Raw genomic sequence first — 22039 nt, forward strand, 5'->3', positions numbered from 1 at the left:
GAGAAGAAGGGAAGGACGTTCCAGAGACTGTGCAAGATGCACACACACAGAGAGAGGCACATGCAGTGATACCTCGTCTTACAAACGCCTCATCATACAAACTTTTCGAAATACAAACCGGGGTTTAAGATTTTTTTTGCCTCTTCTTACAAACTATTTTCACCTTACAAACCCACCGCCGCTGCTGGGATGCCCCGCCTCCGGACTTCTGTTGCCAGCGAAGCACCCGTTTTTGCACTGCTGGGATTCCCCTGAGGCTCCCCTCCATGGGAAACATCACCTCCGGACTTCCGTGTTTTTGTGATGCTGCAGGGGAATCCCAGCAGCGCAAAAACGGGCGCTTCATTGGCATCGGAAGTTCGTAGGTGGGGTTTCCCAGCAAGGGGAGCCTCAGTGAAATCACAGCATCTCAAAAACACAGAGGTCCGGAGGTGGGGTTTCCCATGGAGGGGAGCCTCAGGGGAATCCCAGCAGCGCAAAAACGGGCGCTTCGCTGGCAACGGAAGTTCGGAGGTGGGGTTTCCCAGCAAGGGGAGCCTCAGTGAAATCACAGCATCGCAAAAACGGGTGCTTCTGCTGGCAAAAGGAGTGAATTTGGGGCTTGCACGCATTAATCGCTTTTCCATAGATTCCTATAGGAAACATTGTTTCGTCTTACAAACTTTTCGCCTTAAGAACCTCGTTCCGGAACCAATTAAGTTTGTAAGACAAGGTATCACTGTACTTTCTTCCCTTCCGTACTATACAGAAACACGACACAAACAAATGCACATACATCATTTGAAAGCAGTGCCTCAAAGGCCCATTTTTTGTAACCCATTGAGGCCTTGAATCAGTGATGGGCTCCTACGGGTACGGTCAGGTACACAGAACCGGTAGAAAAAAATTGAATTTTTTTTTCTTCTTTTCCCTTCTGGGTTCTGGGTATGTTTTTCCCATTGCAGTAAATGAGGTTGAATGTGTATAATTTTAGAAGAGCTGTGCATGAGTGTGTGTGTGTACATACATGTATAGTTTATATAGTAGATAATGCATATTTTTGTGTGCCTGTGTGTAATATGAATGTACACATATGACATACATACATAGAATTAAAGAGTATATTTTGGATGTTGAATAATAGTAAATAGAGAGGGAAATTGTATCTCTTTAAGGCAAGGAGAGGCCAGGCACCCTAACCTTAACCCTGGACGTGAGTGATATCAAGTTGGCCACCTTTAAGCCAGTCACATGACCTTTAAGCCAGTGTTTCCCAACCTTGGCAACTTGAAGATATCTGGACTTCAACTCGCTGGCTGGGGAATTCTGGGAGTTGAAGTCCAAATATCTTCAAGTTGCCAAGGTTGGGAAACACTGCTTTAAGCCACCCCCGGTCACATGATCGTCAAGCCACTCCCACCTGATCACATATCTGGCAAGCCACACCCACAAAACAAGCCACACCTACAGTGTGGTAGTAAAAATTTTTTGCAGCCCTTCACTGGGCCAGTGAACCCAGCTTCCCCGTTGGCTTGGCTTGTCAGTAGGACACAAAAGGGAGACACATCTGCTGGCACACGAACCATTGCCCTAGCTTAGCTCCAATGTGAATGTGCATGCCAGCCACCTGAGTTTTTGCTCACACAGGGGCTCTGGGAGGGCGTTTCTGGCTTCAGAACGCCTCTGGGGGGATGTGGAGGGTGTTTTTAGCCTCCTCCAGCTCCAGGGAAGCCTTTGGAGCCTGGGGAGGGCAAAACACAAGCCTACTGGGCCTACCAGAAGTTGGGTAACAGGCTGTTTCCGGCCTGCAGAGGGCCTCCGAGGGGCAGGGGAAGCTGTTTTCACCCTCTCCAGGTATTAAATTATGGATGTGGGCACTCGTGCATGTGCGATAGTACAAGTGCATGCTCTTTCGGAGGGAAAAAAAGGTTCGCCATCACTGCCTTAGACTTCTATACCATTTCACAGTGATTGACAGCCCTCCCTAAACGGTTTACAGAGTCAGCCTATTGTTAAGATATCCATAAACTGAGAGAGCCTATGTTTACAAGATCAACCAATGAATAGGCATGGCAACTAAGTCAGCCAATGGGAGCTAACCACTTCTGAGTCTGTGCAGAGAATCGGAACTGAAAGTTTAAGAAGCTTAAAGCTGGGCGTGGTTCAGCTCACTCTGTAGTTGAATGTTTCTTCATTGCTTATTTGACCCCTTTGTCAATCATTAAGTGTTGTACCACATGATTCTTGACAAATGTCTCTTTTTCTTTTATGTACACTGAGAGCATCTGCACCAAAGACAAATTCCTTGTGTGTCCAATCACACTTGGCCAATAAAGAATTCTATTATTCTATTCTATTCCACTCCATTCTATTCTAATTTCCATTCCAATTATTTCAAATTCTATTCTATTCTAATTTCTTTAACCAGAAAACTTAATAATCCCATCCCATTCCATTCCAATTATTTCAAATTCTATTTTATTCTATTCTAATAATAAAGATTATTTTTAAAAGGTTGATTGACAACCGACTCATACGTCTGACCACTGCTGTGTCCCAAGGTCATGCTGGAGTCAACATTAACAATGGTGCCACTAACTTACCCAGTGCAGTGTTCGCTTGCTTTTACCACTGTGACAAGAAAAGTAATAAAACGGAACAAAACTCAACCCCAGATGGGCTCGAGGGCGGTCATAAGCCGAGGTCTACCTCCATCGCTTTTCAGGCGTGGAAGTTAGAGCACCAGTGGGTTTCCAAAGTTATCCTGAATCCTTTTCAGCAAGGGATGGGTGATGTCTGGGGTTAAAAACTTCCCTTGACCTATTGATGGAACTTGATCCTCTCCAGCGGGAGGAGATTACTATTTATATCCTTCTGCAGGGCAGGAGAGTTAAGGCTGTCTGTCTCCTTGAAATACTAACTGTTGCCAGCCAGTCTACAAAATGTGCAGAAACCGAAGCCAGAAGAATCATGAGCTCTCTTTCCCCATCTCTTCTCTTCCTCTGTTTTCGGTGCCTTTAAAATGGGCAACTTGTCCTTCACATCACAACTTAGAAAGAAGCCTGTTCAGGGATTTTTTTCCCCTTCCCTTTCTGACTTTGTGGCAGAACTTTGGAGGGTGTGAGAAATTGTGAAAAGGTTTTCAAGGGTGGACAAGAAAGGAAGATAATAGAATAACAGAGCTGGAAGGGACCTTGGAGGTCTTCTAGCCCAACCCCCTGATTAAGCAGGAAACCCTACACCACTTTAGACAAATGGTTATCCGACATCATCTTAAAAACTTCCAGTGTTGGAGCATTCACAGCTTCTGGAGGCAAGCTGTTCCACTGATTAATTGTTCTGACTGTCAGGAAATTTCTCCTTAATTCTTACTTAATATCTGAAAATTTAGAGAGAGAGGAGAGGAATGGGTAGGGTACCCAAGGATTCCGAACAAAATATGGCTTGTAATTTCAGTAATAGGGACAAATTAAAAACCTTAAGACAATCACGGCGAACCTGTGCCCACAACTGCAATTCAATGCCCTGTGGAGGCCGGAAATGGCCTGTTTCTCAACTTCTGGTGGGCCCAGTAGGCTCGTGTTTTGCCCTCCCCAGGCTCCAAAGGCTTCCCTGGAAGCCAAAAATGCCCTCCCAGGGCCTCTGTGTGAGCCAAAAATCAGCTGGCCGGCACACACATGCACATTGGAGCTAAGCTAGGGCAACAGTTCATGTACCAGCAGATATGACTCCATGTACTACCTGTGGCACCCATGTCATAGGTTCACCATTACTGCCCTATACCATCTCAGACAAATGGTGTCCCCAAGGGCAATCTGTGAGTAAACAGCCAGCACCATCCAGTGGCTCCAGCTCTTGGTTTCTTCCTCCACAATTGTTCAATTTCAATTTGAAAGTCACACTATTTTATTTTTTTCTAGCTGTTTTTCTCTTCAATTCCTCCATCACCTGGTATTGCAATATCTGTGAACCAGACTTTTTTCTCTTCTCAAACACCTATCCAGAATGAGCAATTTAGGGCAGAGCAAGCATGAAAACCAATAGGATCAATGTTTCACATGGGCTAAACATTTATGAAGACTTGGGAAGAGGGGCAATTTGCAGATGAGGAACCAGCAACATTTTAGGGAGGGAATTTGAGTTATAAAAAATCAAATTGTAAGTACAGTAGAAACTGTGCCAATGTTGAGTTATGAACATTACTGAATCGGTTAGAAAATATAGTGGGATGGGGGAATGAAGGAAGGAAGGAAGGAGAAAAAATATGGGAAGGAGGAAGGGATGAGAGGAGGGAAGGAGGATTGAAGGAAGGAAGGAGGAAGAAGTATAGGGAGGGAGGGAGAAAAGGAAGGATGGAGAGAGGGAAGTTGGATGGATGGAAGGAAAGAAGGAGAAGGAGGAAGAAGTATGGGGAGGGAGGGAAGGAAGAAAAGAAGGAAGGAAGGAAAGAAGTAAGGGAGGGAGGGAGGGAGGGAGGAACGAAGTAAATAAGGAAGGAAGGAATGGAGGGAGGGAGGAAGGGTAGTAGGGAGGAAGAAAAGAAGGAAGGAAGAAAAGAAGCAAGTAAGGAAGGAAGGAAGGGAGGGAGGAATGGAGGGAGGAAGGAAGGGAGGGTGGTAGGGAGGAAGAAAAGAAGGAAGGAAGAAAAGAAGGAAGGAAAGAAAGAAAGAAGGAAGGAAGGGAGGGGGGAAGGAACGAAGTAAATAAGGAAGTAAGGAAGGAAGGAAGGAAAAAAGGAAGGAATGGAGGGAGGGAGGGAGGAAGGGAGGGAGGGTGGTAGGGAGGAAGAAAAGAAGGAAGGAAGGAAAGAAGCAAGGAAGGAAGGAATGGAGGGAGGGAGGAAGGGAGGGAGGAAAGAAGTAAGTAAGTAAGGAAGGAAGGAAGGAATGGAGGGAGGAAGGAATGGAGGGAGGGTGGTAGGGAGGAAGAAAAGAAGGAAGGAAGGAAAGAAGCAAGCAAGTAAGGAAGGAAGGAAGGAAGGAAGGAATGGAGGGAGGGAGGGAGGAAGGGAGGGTGGTAGGGAGGAAGAAAAGAAGGAAGGAAGGAAAGAAGCAAGGAAGGAAGGAAGGAAGGAAGGAATGGAGGGAGGGAGGGAGGGAGGGAGGGTGGTAGGAAGGAAGAAAAGAAGGAAGGAAAGAAGCAAGTAAGTAAATGCGGGAGGGAGGGAGGAAGGAAGGAAGGAAGGAGAAGAAAGAAGTATAAGCAGGGAGGGAAAGAAGGAAGTAAAGAAATATCTGATTCACACAGATCCTAGTCCACATTTCATGAGCCCCAGTCAGGCACTTTAATAAACTTTAAAAGGGGGACTGCACACTTTCTTGATTGCCTCCACTAAATTCATCCCAGGTTGTGTGGCTCCACTCTACATGTTCAGCACAGATGTACAGAAGACGTTGATGTCATCTGCGTAATATCAGCCTGGGGAGACCCATCAAGACCAGTGATGTGGTGACTGTTTCCATTTTTATAATGTCCTCAAAAGCCAAGCAAGAAACACATGGAGGAGGCTGGAGGCGCACGCACAGGAAGCTAACAGGGAAATGTCGAATTTCAACAGGAGGAAATATTTGTCGCACAGGGTGTGAAGCGTGCCCTCTCAGCGCTACCTGATAATGTTACCTAGCTGGGTAATAAAACGTCTGCAAGAAAACAACCAAAGACTCCACAAACATCAGATTTTTCCTCTGCTTGACAGCTTAGTGAAGCGATTGAGAACACAACCAAATCAGATTTAGATTCCCAGACTACTTGAAATATAGGAGACTATTATATAAACAGCCATCTGCCTGTTCCTTTTGATAACCCAGAAATTTTAAGAAGGTAATTAGAAAGATTTTTTTTTAAAAAAAACAACAACTGTGTCCTAATTATTGTGAAGAAATTGTTTTTAAATGGGAAATACTCAGTTGCAATTCCTGGAAGCAAAGACAGTCTTCTCAATCAATCCAAATCCTTTTCGGTTGCTATCCATTTTAAACACAGAGTGGGCCTTCTCCGGGTCCCGTCAACTAAACAATGTCGGTTGGCGGGCCCCAGGGGAAGAGCCTTCTCTGTGGCGGCCCCGATTCTCTGGAACCAGCTCCCCACAGAGATTAGAACTGCCCCTTAGCCTCCTTGCCTTTCGTAAACTCCTCAAAACCCACCTTTGTCGTCAGGCATGGGGGAAATGAGATATCTCCCCCGGGCCTATATAATTTATGTATGGTATGTTTGTATGTATGTCTGCTTAATAATGGGTTTTTAAAAAATATTTTAAATTGTAAATTATTAGATTTGTCATGAACTGTTTTATTGTGTTGTGAGCCGCCCCGAGTCTGCGGAGAGGGGCGGCATACAAATCTAATAAATAAAATAAATAAATAAACAAAACAGAGTGAAAAATCTAGGATGCTTGGCTGCATAGCTAGAGGTATAACAAGCAGGAAGAGGGAGATTATGATCCCGCTATATAGAATGCTGGTGAGACCACATTTGGAATACTGTGTTCAGTTCTGGAGACCTCACCTACAAAAAGATATTGACAAAATTGAACGGGTCCAAAGACGGGCTACAAGAATGGTGGAAGGTCTTAAGCATAAAACGTATCAGGAAAGACTTCATGAACTCAATCTGTATAGTCTGGAGGACAGAAGGAAAAGGGGGGACATGATCGAAACATTTAAATATGTTAAAGGGTTAAATAAGGTCCAGGAGGGAAGTGTTTTTAATAGGAAAGTGAACACAAGAACAAGGGGACACAATCTGAAGTTAGTTGGGGGAAAGATCAAAAGCAACATGAGAAAATATTATTTTACTGAAAGAGTAGTAGATCCTTGGAACAAACTTCCAGCAGACGTGGTAGATAAATCCACAGTAACTGAATTTAAACATGCCTGGGATAAACATACAGTATATCCATCCTAAGATAAAATACAGAAAATAGTATAAGGGCAGACTAGATGGACCAGGAGGTCTTTTTCTGCCGTCAGACTTCTATGTTTCTATGTTTCTATCTTGTTTGCAAACTCTGTTTTAGGTTAGAAGCAGCCGCCAAGAAACGACGATCGAGAAGAAGTGGAAATGTATCTGAGAACTGCCATAACAATAAGGCATTTGACACAATCTCCTAGTGGCACATCATGCTGTAGCTGCTTGGGAGCACCAATAACCCACCACACCAGATTGAGATATCTTTAATTTACCTGTTTTATGCACTGCAGTCGGTCGTTAGTTTGCTGTATGTGTCTGTCCATAGAATTCATTGCGATTGTCTCCACTTCAGTTCTACCTGAAAGCCATTAAGATCCCTCAAGCTGTAAAGATACAGAAAAAAAAACCCCATCATGTAAGTTACAATTCTGCAAAGTCTAATGTAACATCTTCAATGTTACAGCTTCTTTACGGGAAACTTTTTGTCCCTTTTATTCATTTCATAAGTAACCAGAGCAATAAGGATATAGGAACCGCTAGGTATATTTTATAATATTGGGAAGATATAAATCTTCCAGTTGTTATAACTGCTGTCTTTCTCAATTTCACTCTAAAACTTTTTTCTTTATCTTTTCCCTAACCCAAAATATGTTTTTTTTTAAACTAGGCCTTTTTATAGGATGAAACCTGGAGCAAAACATTAATATAATTAAACCCAATTATATTCAAGGTATAATTAACTCTGTACATCATTAAATCCCATTGAAGCCATACACGAAGTATTGTTTTTCTTATGCCCGCAAAGATAATTTTAATTCTACCTGGACTAAGCTTTAATCAATGTTCACATGACACATACATTGAGATTAAACAGGTGCATATGGTTGCAACCTTCTTAGCCAGCTCCTAGTAAGTAAAGTCAATGCAGGAAGTTTGATTCGCTTAGTGACCGTTCTTGGCCAGGTGGGAAGTTCTGGTGCTACTTTAGCCATGAAACCCAGCGAGGTGGTTTTGAGCCAGTTCCTTCCTCAGCCCAAACCAGGATTGTTGTGAAGAAAAACAGGAGGAGAGAGAACAGTAGTGGGTTCTAAATCCCGTCGCTACCGGTTCGCTTGTGAGTGCATGAATGATGCTTCCGCGCATCCCTGGAGGATGGGTGGAGACTCCCGCCGCAGCCGCTCCCGGTTCACAGAACCGGCCTGAACCGGAAACAACCGACCCCTGAGGGTAGGGTATTATGTATAAAAAATAAGAAAGGCAAGATATAAAATCAGTAAATAAAGAAAAATAAAAGGAGCCATTAATCCCTCTCGCCCTAGAAAGAGGGAAGTATAGATGCATAGAAATCCACTTTTGAACTGTTGGATTGTTGAGCTGCTAAGCTCAATGTTAACAGATTTGTGTTTTATATTTTTATTATTATTATTATCGTCTTACCAGTAAAAAGCTCTTTTCCTACATAATTCGCTGGGAAGCCCCAAAGGTTCGGCTGGGATGCTGCGCGTGGAGGATACACACACCCTGCAACCGAGCGCGCAACTTTCCCTAAGCTACCAAGCATCGTCGGCTGCGTTCACATTAACCTTTTCCTCTGATAGGCTGGAGCTTCATTTATAATTCACTGGATGGAGGAGGTCTGAGAAGGATCCATGCTGCCGGGCAATGCGTCCTGCACATGCAGAAACACACAGGCACACACACACAATCCCCCCTCCTCCCCCCTCCCCAAGGCTGTCTGGACTGGAGGCCTCTCCGATAGTGCTTCCTCCATGTCTCCTGACGGGATTAGATTGCAGAGAAAGGAATTTCGCCCTGGCGATGAGGGGCCTCGCACGTAGTAACCCGCCCTCCTCCCCATTCCCCGTTTCAGACACAAGTGGGTTTAATAAAGCCAGGCTGTCCGTGGATGCTTTGTGAAACTGCCCTCCAACCCCCCCAAAAGGTGTATTATTTAATGCTTAATTTAGGAATAGTTTCTCAGCACAGAGGACTAATTCTTAGCTGTTGTTGAAGTCAAAAGCTTTTTTTTTTCCTTATGCATGGTGGAGAATTCAGAGAAACCCGGCTTTTACGGACACATCAGCCATCAATGAACACAGGGACATAAATATGGACTCCTCCACTCGCAACAGAATCACCTATGCAACTAAACTTACAATCCTAGGTTTAGAAAGCTTGGAACTACGTCGCCTTAAACACAACCTAAGCATAGCCCATAAAACCATCTGCTACAACGTCCTTCCTGTCAATGACTACTTCAGCCTCTACCACAGCAACACACTGGCACACAACAGATACAAACTTAAGTAAACTGCTCCAAACACGAATGCAGGAAATACAACTTTAGTAACCGAGTACAGTGATCCCTCGAGTTTCGCGATCTCGATCTTCGCGAAACGCTATATCGCGATTTTAAAAAAAAATTAATTTAAAAAAAAACCACTTCTGGGTTTGGCTTCGGGAGTCAGCTGGGAAGCGGCGCGGCTGCGGGGGTGCTGGGAAGCCCCCCAGGCCGGCTGCGACCTTTTAAAACAGCTGCGCCGCTTCCCAGCTGAGTCCTGAAGCCAAACGCGGAAGTTCGCCTTTGCCGTTTGGCTTCAGGACTCAGCTGGGAAGCGGCGCGGCTGTTTTAAAAGGTCGCAGCCGGCCTGGGGGGCTTCCCAGCACCCCCCCGAACCCCCAACCTGGGTCTTCCCGGCCGCCCACGCAAAGGGGAAACCCCGGCTCCTCACTGATGCCCGCCGCTCGCCCGCCCGCCAGCAAGAGGGGGAAGACCCAGGGAAGGTTCCTTCGGCCGCCCAGCAGCTGATCTGCTCGGTAGCGCAGCAGCAGCGAGGAGCCGAATCGGGGTTTCCCCTTTGCGTGGGCGGCGGGGAACGCAAACTCCACCATCTACGCATGCGCGGCCATAGAAAAAAAGGGCGCGCATGCGCAGATGGTGTTTTTACTTCCGCAACCCTACATCACGAAAAATCGATTATCGCGAGGGGTCTTGGAACGGAACCCTCGCGATAATAGAGGGATCACTGTAGTTAATGCATGGAACTCACTACCACATTCTGCAGTGTCATCACCTAATACCTTTGCCCTTAGACTTTACCCTTAGACTAAAACTTTACCCTTAGACTATCCACATTGACCTCTCCCAATTCCTAAGAGGTCAGTAAGGGGCGTGCATAAGTGCGCCAGCGTGCCTTCCGTCCCTGTCCTAATGTTTCTCTCTTACTAGTATCACGTGTATAAACATTGTTATATCTTTCTATACTACCAATATGTACATGAATGAATGAATGAATGAATGAATGAATGAATGAATAATAAATAAATATCTGCATACCATTCAGAAAAGAAACTCAAGGAGCCCAAAAAAAGGGGGGGGCATAAAGACCAAAACATCTGCTCCCCATGTATTCACACCGAGCTTACTACTAGACCAGAGGTAGGCAAAATTGGCTCTTTTATGACCTGTGGACTTCAACTCCCAGAATTCCTGGGCCAATCATGCTAGCTCAGGAATTCTGGGAGTTGAAGTCCACATGTCATAGAAGAGCCAACTTTGCCTACCCCTGGACTAGATCAACAACCAAGAAGTAAACAATACCCCAGTCAAGGAACTATCAGTGTTCTTCTTTGTAATTCAATACCAGTTGATTAGACCTTATTAAATGTGTGTTCACCCAAAAGTTTGTTTCTAGGATCCTCAAATAACTCTTAAATTTAATTATGAAGCATCTGGCAAAGACACCGAGCCCTTTGATGGTTTTAACAGAGACAAGTAACTAATTCAGCAGCCATCCAACTTAACCCTGCTGTTCTGTTCGAAAAAAGTTCCTAATGTTATGTTCCCGGGTCACCCTGACCCGGACCGAAAACTCTTCATTTGCAGTGCTTATGTTTGGTCTTTTTGAAAGCTTTTTTCACCTGGAAACATGTTTGAACATTTCTGCACACAATGGAATGAAAATTGAACTGAAAAAATTAATCCTTATTGGTTTATTTTGCACATAAATGTGCCTCCCCCCCCGTTTTTGTGAAAGTTTTTTCAATTTATGGATAGTTTTGCTTGCAAAATCCATTCTATTTTACTAAAGTTGGTGTGGGATTGGTAGCTTGAACATTTCTGCACACAATGATATGAAAATTGAACTGAGAAAATTAATCCTTATTGGTTTATTTTGCTCATAAATGGGCCCCCATGCTTATACTCAAATAGGCTTATACTCGAGTAGGCTTATACTCGAGTATAAAATGATATGGTCTTATATTCAAAAATAAACCAATAAGAATCATTTTTTTTCAGTTCATTTCTATTTTTCTTATGTTTAGGATTGTTCAATTTAGTATATCAAAACTTTTGAGTTTATTGATAATTTTGCCTGCAAAATGCATTCTATTTTACTATTCTATTTTGGTGTGGGATTGGTAGCTTGAACCTTTCTGAACATAATGATATGAAAATTAAACTGAAAAAATGATCCTTATTGGTTTATTTTGCTCATAAATGGGCCCCCATGCTTATACTCAAATAGGCTTATACTCGAGTAGGCTTATACTCGAGTATAAAACAATAAACCAATAAGAGTCATTTTTTTCAGTTCATTTATATTTTTCTTATGTTCAGGATTGTTCAATTTAGTATATCAAACCTTTTGGGGGAAAATTCCTTAGGGATTTGTAGCCTTAAAAAATATAAATTGACACGAAATTCAAAAAGGATGGGGGGAGGGGCTTTTTGATCAAAATAAAAATGTAAGTCTCAATTTTTCCAGTTCAATTTTCATATCATTATGTTCATAAATGTTCAAACTAGTTTTCCAGTTGAAAAAGTTTTCAAAAAGATTAAATTCAAGTACCTAAAAAAAATATTTATGGTCCTGTCATATACGAACAGAAACAGATTTGAAGTTATGATTTTTTTTTGCCCAGAAAACAATTAGCCACCACCCCAAAAATATTTTTTGATGACCAGCATTGTTAAATTGAGTAAATGAATGCCTAAGATTTTAAAGAATATTTCGGATTTGGAGCATAAAAAAATAAAAAGTGAAAATGATTGCAAGCAGCCGAGGGGGTGGGGAGGCCTTATTTCTGATGTTAAAAAACCAGTAAGAATCATTTTTTTCAGTTCCTTTATATTTTTCTTATATTCAGAAATGTTCAAGCTACCAATCCCACACCAACTCCAGTAAAATAGAATGGATTTTGCAAGCAAAACTATCCATAAATTGAAAAAAAATCACAAAAACGGGGGGGGCGGCACATTTATGTGCAAAATAAACCAATAAGGATTAATTTTTTCATTTCAATTTTCATATCATTGTGTGCAGAAATGTTCAGACTACTTTCCAAGTGAAAAAAGTTTTCAAATTGACCAAACATAAGCACTTCAAATGAAGTGTTTTCGGTCCGGGTCGTATGTGACCCGAACATAACATTAGGAACTTTTTTTGCTCAGCAAAAACTAAGCCCCCCACCCCCCCAAAAAAATTCTCATAGAGAGAACCCCTGAAATGATGAAAAGTCATGAAATTTCAAGTTTCAGATATGCAGGGAAAATTTTTTACAGGGACTCAAACTTGGCTTCGGGTCACATACGACCCGAACAGAACAGCAGGGTTAAAAGACAAAATGGAATAGAATACAATTTATTGGCCAAGTGTGATTTTCTTCTATTCTATTCTATTCTGTTCTATTTTATTCTATTCTATTCTATTCCATTCCACTCCACTCAATTCCATTCTATTCTTCTACTCCATTCCACTCCTCTCCACTCCACTCTATTCCACTCCACTCCACTCCATTCCATTCTATTCTTCCATTCCATTCCATTCCACTCCTCTCCACTCCATTCTATTCCACTCCACTCCTCTCCACTCCATTCTATTCTTGTACTCCATTCCATTCCATTCCATTCCACTCCTCTCCACTCTATTCCATTCCATTCCACTCCACTCCACTCCATTCTATTCTTCTATTCCATTCCATTCCATTCCATTCCATTCCACTCCTCTCCACTCTACTCTATTCTTCTACTCCATTCCATTCCATTCCACTCCTCTCCACTCTACTCTATTCCATTCCATTCCACTCCACTCCATTCTTCTATTCTATTTTCTATTCTGTTCTGTTCCATTCTGTTCCATTGCATTCTTATTTTTCTATTCTATTCTGTTCTGTTCCGTTCCATTCCGTTCCATTCTTATTTCTCTATTCTATTCTATTTCATTCTTATTTCTCTATTCCATTCCATTCCATTCTATATCCTCTATTTCGGCAAAATGGCTCTACACGTTAAACGCAAACTCCTGTGGGGACAAGGTAGAAAGGGGAGAAAAAGACCGGAAGATTTCAAAGGGCAAAATTAGCACCCTGGGAGAACGGTGCATCCTGGCTGCAAACTAAATTTAAATGCTGAGTTCAGAATGCCCCCAGGGTGGCCTTAACTACAGTTATTATCTGAGCTGTCCTAAGGAGGAGGAAAAAAGGAAAGGGCACTCTGCAGCCGCCTGCCTCCCCTCCCCAAAGGAAAGGCACCACAGAAATGTTAATAAACAAATTAATAAGCCACCATTAGAGACTGTGGGAGATCTGGGGGTTGCATTTCAGAAGACTGACAGTGAACAATCCTATGGATGTATCGGCTGGTGGGGGTGTTCCTGGGGAACTCTGCAAGAGGCAGAGCGGAGAAAGCCCTGTGCTTGTGTGTTTTGTGTGGATGTTAAGAGTGTTGCCTCCATTCACACCCCACTGTAGGGGAAGGATACTGCAAAATCCCCATTCCGGGGGAAGGATACTGCAAAATCTTCATTCCCACCCCATTTCGGGGGAAGGATACTGCAAAATCTTCATTTCCTCCCCACTTCGGGGGAAGGATACTGCAAAATCTTCATTTCCTCCCCACTTCGGGGGAAGGATACTGCAAAATCTTCATTCCCACCCCACTTAGGGGGAAGGATACTGCAAAATCCCCATTCTCACCCCACTTCGGGGGAAGGATACTGCAAAATCCCCATTCTCACCCCACTTCGGGGGAAGGATACTGCAAAATCTTCATTCCCACCCCACTTCGGGGGAAGGATACTGCAAAATCTTCATTTCCTCCCCACTTCGGGGGAAGGATACTACAAAATCTTCATTTCCTCCCCACTTCGGGGGAAGGATACTGCAAAATCTTCATTCCCACCCCACTTCGGGGGAAGGATACTGCAAAATCTCCATTCCCACCCCACTTCGGGGGAAGGATACTGCAAAATCTTCATTTCCTCCCCACTTCGGGGGAAGGATACTGCAAAATCTTCATTCCCACCCCACTTCGGGGGAAGGATACTGCAAAATCTCCATTCTCTCCCCGCTCCAGGGCAAGGATACTGCAAAATCTTCATTTCCTCCCCACTTCGGGGGAAGGATATTGCAAAATCTTCATTTCTTCCCCACTTTGGGGGAAGGATACTGCAAAATCTTCATTCCCACCCCACTTCGGGGCAAGGATACTGCAAAATCTTCATTCCCTCCCCACTCCAGGGCAAGGATATTGCAAAATCTTCATTTCCACCCCACTTCGGGGGAAGGATATTGCAAAATCTTCATTTCCACCCCACTCCGGGGGAAGGATACTGCAAAATCCCCATTTCCTCCCCACTCCGGGGGAAGGATTCTGCAAAATCCCCATTTCCTCCTGACCAGATAGGACTTAGGACGCAAAGATAGGTGGGATGTGGGACCAATCAGAGGTGGTATTTACTGGTTCTCCGAACTACTCAAAATTTCCACTACTGGTTCTCCACAACTCATTCAAACCTTCTGAATCCCACCTCTCTTCCCTTCCTTGCTTAGATTTAATATTTTCATTTACAGTGTTGGAAACGTGATCAGGTTTGTTTTCATCTTAAGCTTCTATTCGGTTCGTACCCTGCTGTAATCAAAGCAGGCTTTTGGCACTTCACAATTTGAACAATGTTATAGTCACCCTTGGTAAATAATAAAAATTACATTAATTGTTTCCTACTTTGCTTCTTGGGGTTTATATGGGTCTCCAGCCCAGTGGGATTGAAACTATTTCATATGCAATTGTGTTTTAAAGCATAACAACGAGACAAATTTTCGGTGCCCCCCCTCGCTCTACTTAACCTTTCCAGGTTGGACTAGAAGACCTCTGAGATCCCTTCCAACTTCTTTATTCTATAGCAGTGATGGTGAACCTATGGCATGGGTGCCACAGATGGCACGCAGGGCCATATCTGCTGGCACGCAAGCCGTTGTCCTAGCTCAGCTCTGGGAGGGCATTTTTGGCTTCCAGAGAGCCTCCGGGAGGCTGGGTGAGGGTGATTTTACCCTCTCCTGGCTCCAGGGAAGCCTTCGTAGCCTGGGGAGGTGAAACAAGAGCCTACTGGGCCCACCAGAAGTTGGGAAACAGGCAATTTCTTACCTCTGGGGGGCGGGGGCAGCTGTTTTCACCCAAGCATTGATTGATTGATTGATTGATTGATTGATTAGATTTGTATGCCGCCCCTCTCCGAAGACTCGGGGCGGCTAACAACAATATAAAAAGACAATGTAAACAAATCTAATATTAAAAACAATCTAAAAAACCCCAATTTAAAGAACCACTCATACAAACAAGCATACCATGTATAAATTCTATAAGCCTAGGGGGAAGGGAAATTTCAATTCCCCCATGCCTGACGACAGAGGTGGGTTTTAAGGAGCTTGCGAAAGGCAAGGAGGGTGGGGGCAACTCTGATCTCTGGGGGGAGCTGGTTCCAGAGGGTCAGGGCCACCACAGAGAAGGCTCTTCTCCTGGGTCCTGCCAAACGACATTGCTTAGTTGACGAGACCCAGAGAAGGCCAACTCTGTGGGACCTAACCGGTCGCTGGGATTCATGCGGTGAGGGCACTTGGGCATGCGCGATAGTGAGCGTGCACACTATTTCGGTACCCGAGCCAGAAAAGCTTGGCCATCACTGTTTTATAATCTGTTGTCAGTATCTTTTTCTTAAAAAAGAAACAACACACAAGTGTCTAAAAATCTCCGATACTCTTTCAACAATGCCACCAAATATAAGTAGGCATCCCGTGTCCCTATATGCAGGAGAGACGCAATTGGTATTTAATGAGAAGCTTTGATTAAAGACTAAGCAAGGATACAAACAAGATGGGTGGGAATTGCACCAACTAATTAATCGGTTAAAATAATCAGGAAAAAGCAGCTTTAGAGACAAATGGTGGAGTTCAGCAGATACACCCACCGCGGCATGGAGCTATCCAGGAGGCTTTAAAAACAATTAAAATTAAAAAACAAGCAACACTTTCCATTGTAGAAACATAGAAGACTGACGGCAGAAAAAGACCTCCTGGTCCATCTAGTCTGCCCTTGTGCTATTTCCTGTATTTTATCTTAGGATGAATCTATGTTTATCCCAGGGATGTTTAAATTCAGTGACTGTGGATTTACCAACCACGTCTGCTGGAAGTTTGTTCCAAGGATCTACTACTCTTTCAGTGAAATAATATTTTCTCACATTGCTTTTGATCTTTCCCCCAACTAACTTCAGATTGTGTCCCCTTGTTCTTGTGTTCACTTTCCTATGAAAAACACTTCCCTCCTGAACCTTATTTAACCCTTTAACATATTTAAGTATTTCGATCATGTCCCCCCCCTTTTCCTTCTTTAAAACAGGTACGTTGCAAAGAATGAGGTAGGAGGGTGATGGCGAACCTATGACACGCGTGCCACAGCTGACATATCTGAGGGCATGGGAGGCATTGCCCTATGTCAGTTGCAGCACGCACGCACAAAATAGCCAGCTGATTTTTGGGCTTCTTATTGGCTGTTTTCGTCTCTCCGCAGGCTACAAGAAGGTCTCCTGAACCCTGGAGATGGTGAAAAACGGCCTAACAGGTGAAGTGGAAGTTCAGAAACGAACTTCCGGTTGACTTGTTGGGCCGTTTTTTGCTGTCCCCAGGCTTCAGGAGTCCGGAGGCCTCAGTGAGGCCTGTGTGTATGAAATGGGGACAGCCGGTTTGGGGGGCAGGTTGTCCTCGCAATGGCTGCTGCCCCCATGGGGGAGGGGCAAACACAGTGGGGGTAGTAAGTTTATGCACTGTTTATTGAATACTTCATAGTATTTTTATCGTCCTTCCTTCTCTAGTACCTGAACTGAACTTTTATAGCAGTTCAAGAAATTTGAGCTAGTCGCCTCATCTGTTTAAGGTTTTGTACTAAACGCACAAGGTTCCGTAGGATAACAGATTAGGCAAGTAGCTCAAGTTTCTTGAATGGCTATCAAAGTTCAGTTCTAGATCATGATTAAAGCGTTTACGTGTAAAAACATGCTATTTAATTATTTCCTATTTAAAAAGGAATTAAGGATCAGACTAAGGTACTAGAGAAGGAAGGACAATTAAAAAACCTATTAAGTATTTAATAAATGGTGCTTACTGCCCCCACGGGGGGACAGACACACTCACTCCTTCCAGCTCTATTCTGGTAAAGGTATATTAAAAGGTATATTAAAATAAAAATGCATCACAGATTTTTTGGGGAGGCAAGGGTGTCCCTTTTTATTCCTTTTCTTATTGCTGTCTTGCAACCAGCCAGTAGAGGGCTCTCTTCTATCAAAGCTGAGACGGCCCTTGTCCTTGCCTGGCACAGCACTGGTGGTGGTGGTGGGGAGATGTCTCTCTCCCTGTGTGTGTTTTAAGCCTTTACAAGTCCCTACAAATCCTTTTGCTTCTGCTTCCTAACAGGGGCCACCGAAGCTGACACAGTCTGCTGACCTTGTGATTATTGATTAACTATCTCCCTCTTCGCTGCCATCTTTCCCACCCCTGGCGCGGTCAAAGAGGGAGAGAGAGCAAGAGGGAGAGAGCGAGCGCTAAGGAGCCGCACTCGTTCTCTCCGTGACAGCCATGCTGAAAGAGGCCTCTGTTCAGAGAGGTGGCGGAGAGAGAACCGCGGGATCAAACGGCTTTTAATGTCAAGACTCAATACCACACGGGAGACTGACAACTTGTACGATTTAACATGCATCTGCTAGGGAAGGAGGGAGGAGGGAAAGAAGGAAGGAAGGAAGGAAGGGAGGGAAGAAATAAAGAAAGGATTAAAAGAATGAAAGGAAGGATGAGAAGGAGGGGAGAAATAAAACGACCGAAATAATGATAGGAAGAGTGGGAGGGAGAGAGGAAGGAAAGGAGAGAGAGAGAGAGACGAGAGAGAGAAATAGGGAGAGAGAGAAAGAGGAGAGAGACAGGGAGGGAGAGAGAGACACACAGAGAAAGATAAAAGTGAGATAGGGAGAGAGAGAAAGGAGAGGTTAGGGAGAGGGAGAGAAGGAGAGAAGGAGAAGAGAGGGGGGAGAGAGAAAGATGAGAGAGAGAGGGGACAGAGAGGGGGAGAGACACAAGAGGGAGAATAAGAGAAAGAGGAGAGATAGGGAGACAGAGAGAAAGAAAAGAGGGAGAGAGAACAAGAGAGAGGAGAGAGAGAGAGAGGGAGAGAGAGAGAGAATGAGGGAGAGAGACAGAAAGAGAGAGAGGGCAGAGTGAGAGAGAGACAAGAGAGAAAAAAGGGAGGGAGGGAGAAGAGAGAGAATGAGACGGAGAAAGAAAAGAGTGAGATAGGGAGAGAGAAAAAGATGAGAGGGAGAGAGAGAGAGAAGAGAGAGAGAGACAGAAGGAAGAGAGAGACAGAGAGAAAGATGAGGGAGACAAGAGAGAGAGAGAGCGGAGAAAGAGAGATAGGGAGAGAAACAGAGAAAGATGAGAGAGAGGACAGACAGTGAGAGAGCCAGAAAGAAAGAGGAGAGAGAGAAAGGGAGGGAGAATGGGGGAGATGACAGTTTGCCTAAGTGAATTTGCTGGACTCCCCCAGGAGCATCGGGGGCAATGCGCCCTCTCCAAGCCCATCTGCAGCCTAATTATAAAAGCCGAGGGACTGTCTGAGCATCGGAGCTGCAGTGTGACCTCTACTAAGAAGAAGAGAAAATGTCGCACGTGGGCACCCGCCCCAAGCAGGGCCTCCTCCAGGGCAAAAAGGTGGCTCTGCGTTTCCATCCAAACAGATCTTGCTTGCTTTCTCCCCGAGGGTCACTGACTGCCACCAAAAACAAAGCAGGACTGAAGGGAGTTGGGAGGGTTTAACCTCTGGCCTGAGGAATTAAAATGGGGAATCAAACTGAGGAATCAAACTCAGGATGGGCACGAGGACGGTGGATCCTCGTAACGGCTCTGCTTAGCCAGACACCACTTTCCTATTTTGGCTCTAACTTCCGAATGTGTAAAGGAGAGAAGGGGAGGGAGGGAGGATGAGAGGGAGGAAGAGAAAGAGGGAGAGAAACAAGCTAGAATTAAAGAGACATTTCCTGACAGTGAGAACAATAAACCAGCCTTCCACTCTTCCACTCGCAAGGGAATACCCTACGCAACTAGACTTACAATCCTAGGTTTAGAACTACGTCGCCTTAAACACGACCTAAGCATAGCCCATAAAATCATCTGCTACAACGTCCTTCCTGTCAACGACTGCTTCAGCTTTAACCACAACAACACACGAGCGCACAACAGATAGAAACTCAAAGTAAAGCGCTCTAAACTCGACTGCAGAAAATACGACTTTAGTAACCGAGTAGTTGATGCATGGAACTCACTACCAGACTCTGTAGTATCATCTCCTAACCCCCCAAAACTGTACCCCTAGTCTCTCCACTGTTGACCTCTCCCAATTCCTAAGAGGTCAGTGAGGGGTGTGCATAAGTGCACCAGCATGCCTTCCGTCCCCTGTCCTAATGTTTCTCTCTCACTAGCATCGGGGTTATCTTTCTATACTACCAATATGCACTTGACAAAATAAATAAATAAAAATAAATATTAAAACATTGTAAATGCTCCAACACTGGAGGTTTTTAAGAAGAGATTGAACAATCATTTGTCTGAAATGGAATAGAAACATAGAAACATAGAAGTCTGACGGCAGAAAAAGACCTCATGGTCCATCTAGTCTGCCCTTATACTATTTTCTGTATTTTATCTTGGGATGGATCTATGTTTATCCCAGGCATGTTTAAATTCAGTTACTGTGGATTTATCTACCACATCTGCTGGAAGTTTGTTCCAAGGATCTACTACTCTTTCAGTAAAATAATATTTTCTCATGTTGCTTTTGATCTTTCCCCCAATTAGGGCAGTGGTGGCGAACCTATGGCATGGGTGCCACAGGTGGCATGCAGAGCCATAGCTACTGGCACACGAGTGTTGCCCTAGCTCGGCTCCAACGTGCATGTGTGTGCTGGCCAGCTGGTTTTTGGCTCACACAGAGGCTCTGGGAGGGCGTTTTTGGCTTCCAGAGAGCCTCCAGGGAGACAAGGGCAGGGCGCTTTTACCTTCCCTACGCTCCAGGGAAGCCTTTCGGGCCTGGGGAAGGAGAAACACGAGGCTACTGGGTCCACCAGAAGTTGGGAAACAGGCCACTTCCAGCCCCCAGAGGTCCTCTGGAGGGTGGTGGAAGCTGTTTTTGCCCTCCCCAGGCACTGAATTATGGGTGTGGGCATTTGCTATCATGGGCCTAGATCCTGTGCTGGGGGAAATTAAAAAGAAACTCAAGATGAAACCCAGAAAATTGAAGTCCCACCAATTTTTAAATGCATCCCGCATTTAAAGGCTTCAGTTATGAACATCTTGAAACAATGCTCTTGGATTCAACACTTGGCTACATAAATCATCTCCCCTGTCTGCACGTTATACAAAAAAACACACCCATGCAAATTGATGTTCCACCTCTCAATCTGCAGAAGATCTCTCCGTCAGATACTTCAACATTATGCACATGATAAAAGAATGCAATCAAAACACTTGAATTGTAAGCTGCTCAGAGTTATTGAGAGAGGTGGGCGGCTGTAGAAATTGAATGAATGAATGAATGAATGAATGAATGAATGAATGAATGCCTGGAGTGAGTGAGTGAGTGAGTGAGTGAGTGAGTGAATGAATGAATGAACGAACACATTTTTTTGCTAAACTAGGACCAAGTTACTAGTCCTAACTGTGATTGCTAAATGAAGATGATGCTTATTAGTCTTCTCAACCTATCTTGACTTAGAAGTTTCATAGGTATATCTGGTTTGAACTCTTGGCAAATGTCATTAATTATTTCCGGGATGTTTTCTGACTTCTCAGTAGAGCTGTTCCCTGCCACTTCCCATCCGATTACTAAACCAGGCCTCACCCTATTTAGCTATTTTCAGGATGATCCCAAGTTACTACTAAAGATAGTACAGTGATATCTTGTCTTACAAACTTAATTGGTTCCGGGACGAAGTTCTTAAGGTGAAATGTTTGTAAGACGAAACAATGTTTCCCATAGAAATCAATGGAAAAACGATGAATGAGTGCAAGCCCAAAATTCAACCCTTTTGCCAGCCGAAGAGCCCATTTTTGCACTGCTGGGATTCCCCTGAGGCTCCCCTCCATAGGAAACCCCACCTTCAGACTTCTGTGTTTTTGAGATGCTGCAGGGGAATCCCAGCATCACGTAAATGAGCGCTTTGCAGGCAACGGAAGTCCAGAGGTGGGGTTTCCCAGCGAAGGGAGCATCAGTGAAATCGCAACATCACAAAAACACCGGTCCTCGAAACCCCACCTCCGGACCTCTGTGTTTTTGCGATGCTGCAATTTCACTGAGGCTCCCCTCACTGGGAAACCCCACCTCCGGACTTCCGTTGCCAGCGAAGCACCCATTTTTGCGCTGCTGGGATTCTCCTGCTGGGATTCCCCTGCAGCATCACAAAACCATGGAAGTCCAGAGGTGGGGTTTCCCATGGAGGGGAGCCTCAGGGGAATCCCAGCAGCACAAAAATGGGTGCTTCGCTGGCAATGGATGTCCGGAGGCGGGGCATCCCAGCGGCGGTGGTGGTTTTGTAAGGTGAAAATAGTTTGTAAGAAGAGGCAAAAAAAATCTTAAACCCCAGGTTTGTATCTCGAAAAGTTTGTATGATGAGGCGTTTGTAAGACGAGGTATCACTGTATTTGCTCCGATAGGTAGGACTGAGCAGACCCTGGTGAGTGGTGAAGCAGCTGCTAAGTTCTCTCTTCCTCTCTCTGTCTCTCCCTCTCCATATTGCTCTCCTTTTTCTTTCTCAATCCTTCCACATGAGGTCAG

At 44.4% G+C, this 22039-nt stretch overlaps 1 protein-coding gene across 8 annotated transcripts in view; it reads right to left on the reverse strand.

Moving 5' to 3' along the window:
• Positions 1-22039, reverse strand: part of ZMIZ1 (zinc finger MIZ-type containing 1) — a 479806-nt gene that overhangs the window by 163704 nt on the left and 294063 nt on the right. For all 8 annotated transcript variants that reach the window (XM_070751999.1, XM_070752003.1, XM_070752002.1 and 5 more), the window contains exon 5: positions 7161-7271. In XM_070751999.1, the coding sequence (XP_070608100.1) occupies positions 7161-7220 (60 nt within the window). In that variant the 5' untranslated portion in view covers positions 7221-7271. The remainder of the gene's footprint in view (positions 1-7160; positions 7272-22039) is intronic.

The sequence above is a fragment of the Erythrolamprus reginae genome, chromosome 5 (genome assembly GCF_031021105.1).
Source record: "Erythrolamprus reginae isolate rEryReg1 chromosome 5, rEryReg1.hap1, whole genome shotgun sequence".
Lineage (NCBI taxonomy): Eukaryota > Metazoa > Chordata > Lepidosauria > Squamata > Dipsadidae > Erythrolamprus > Erythrolamprus reginae.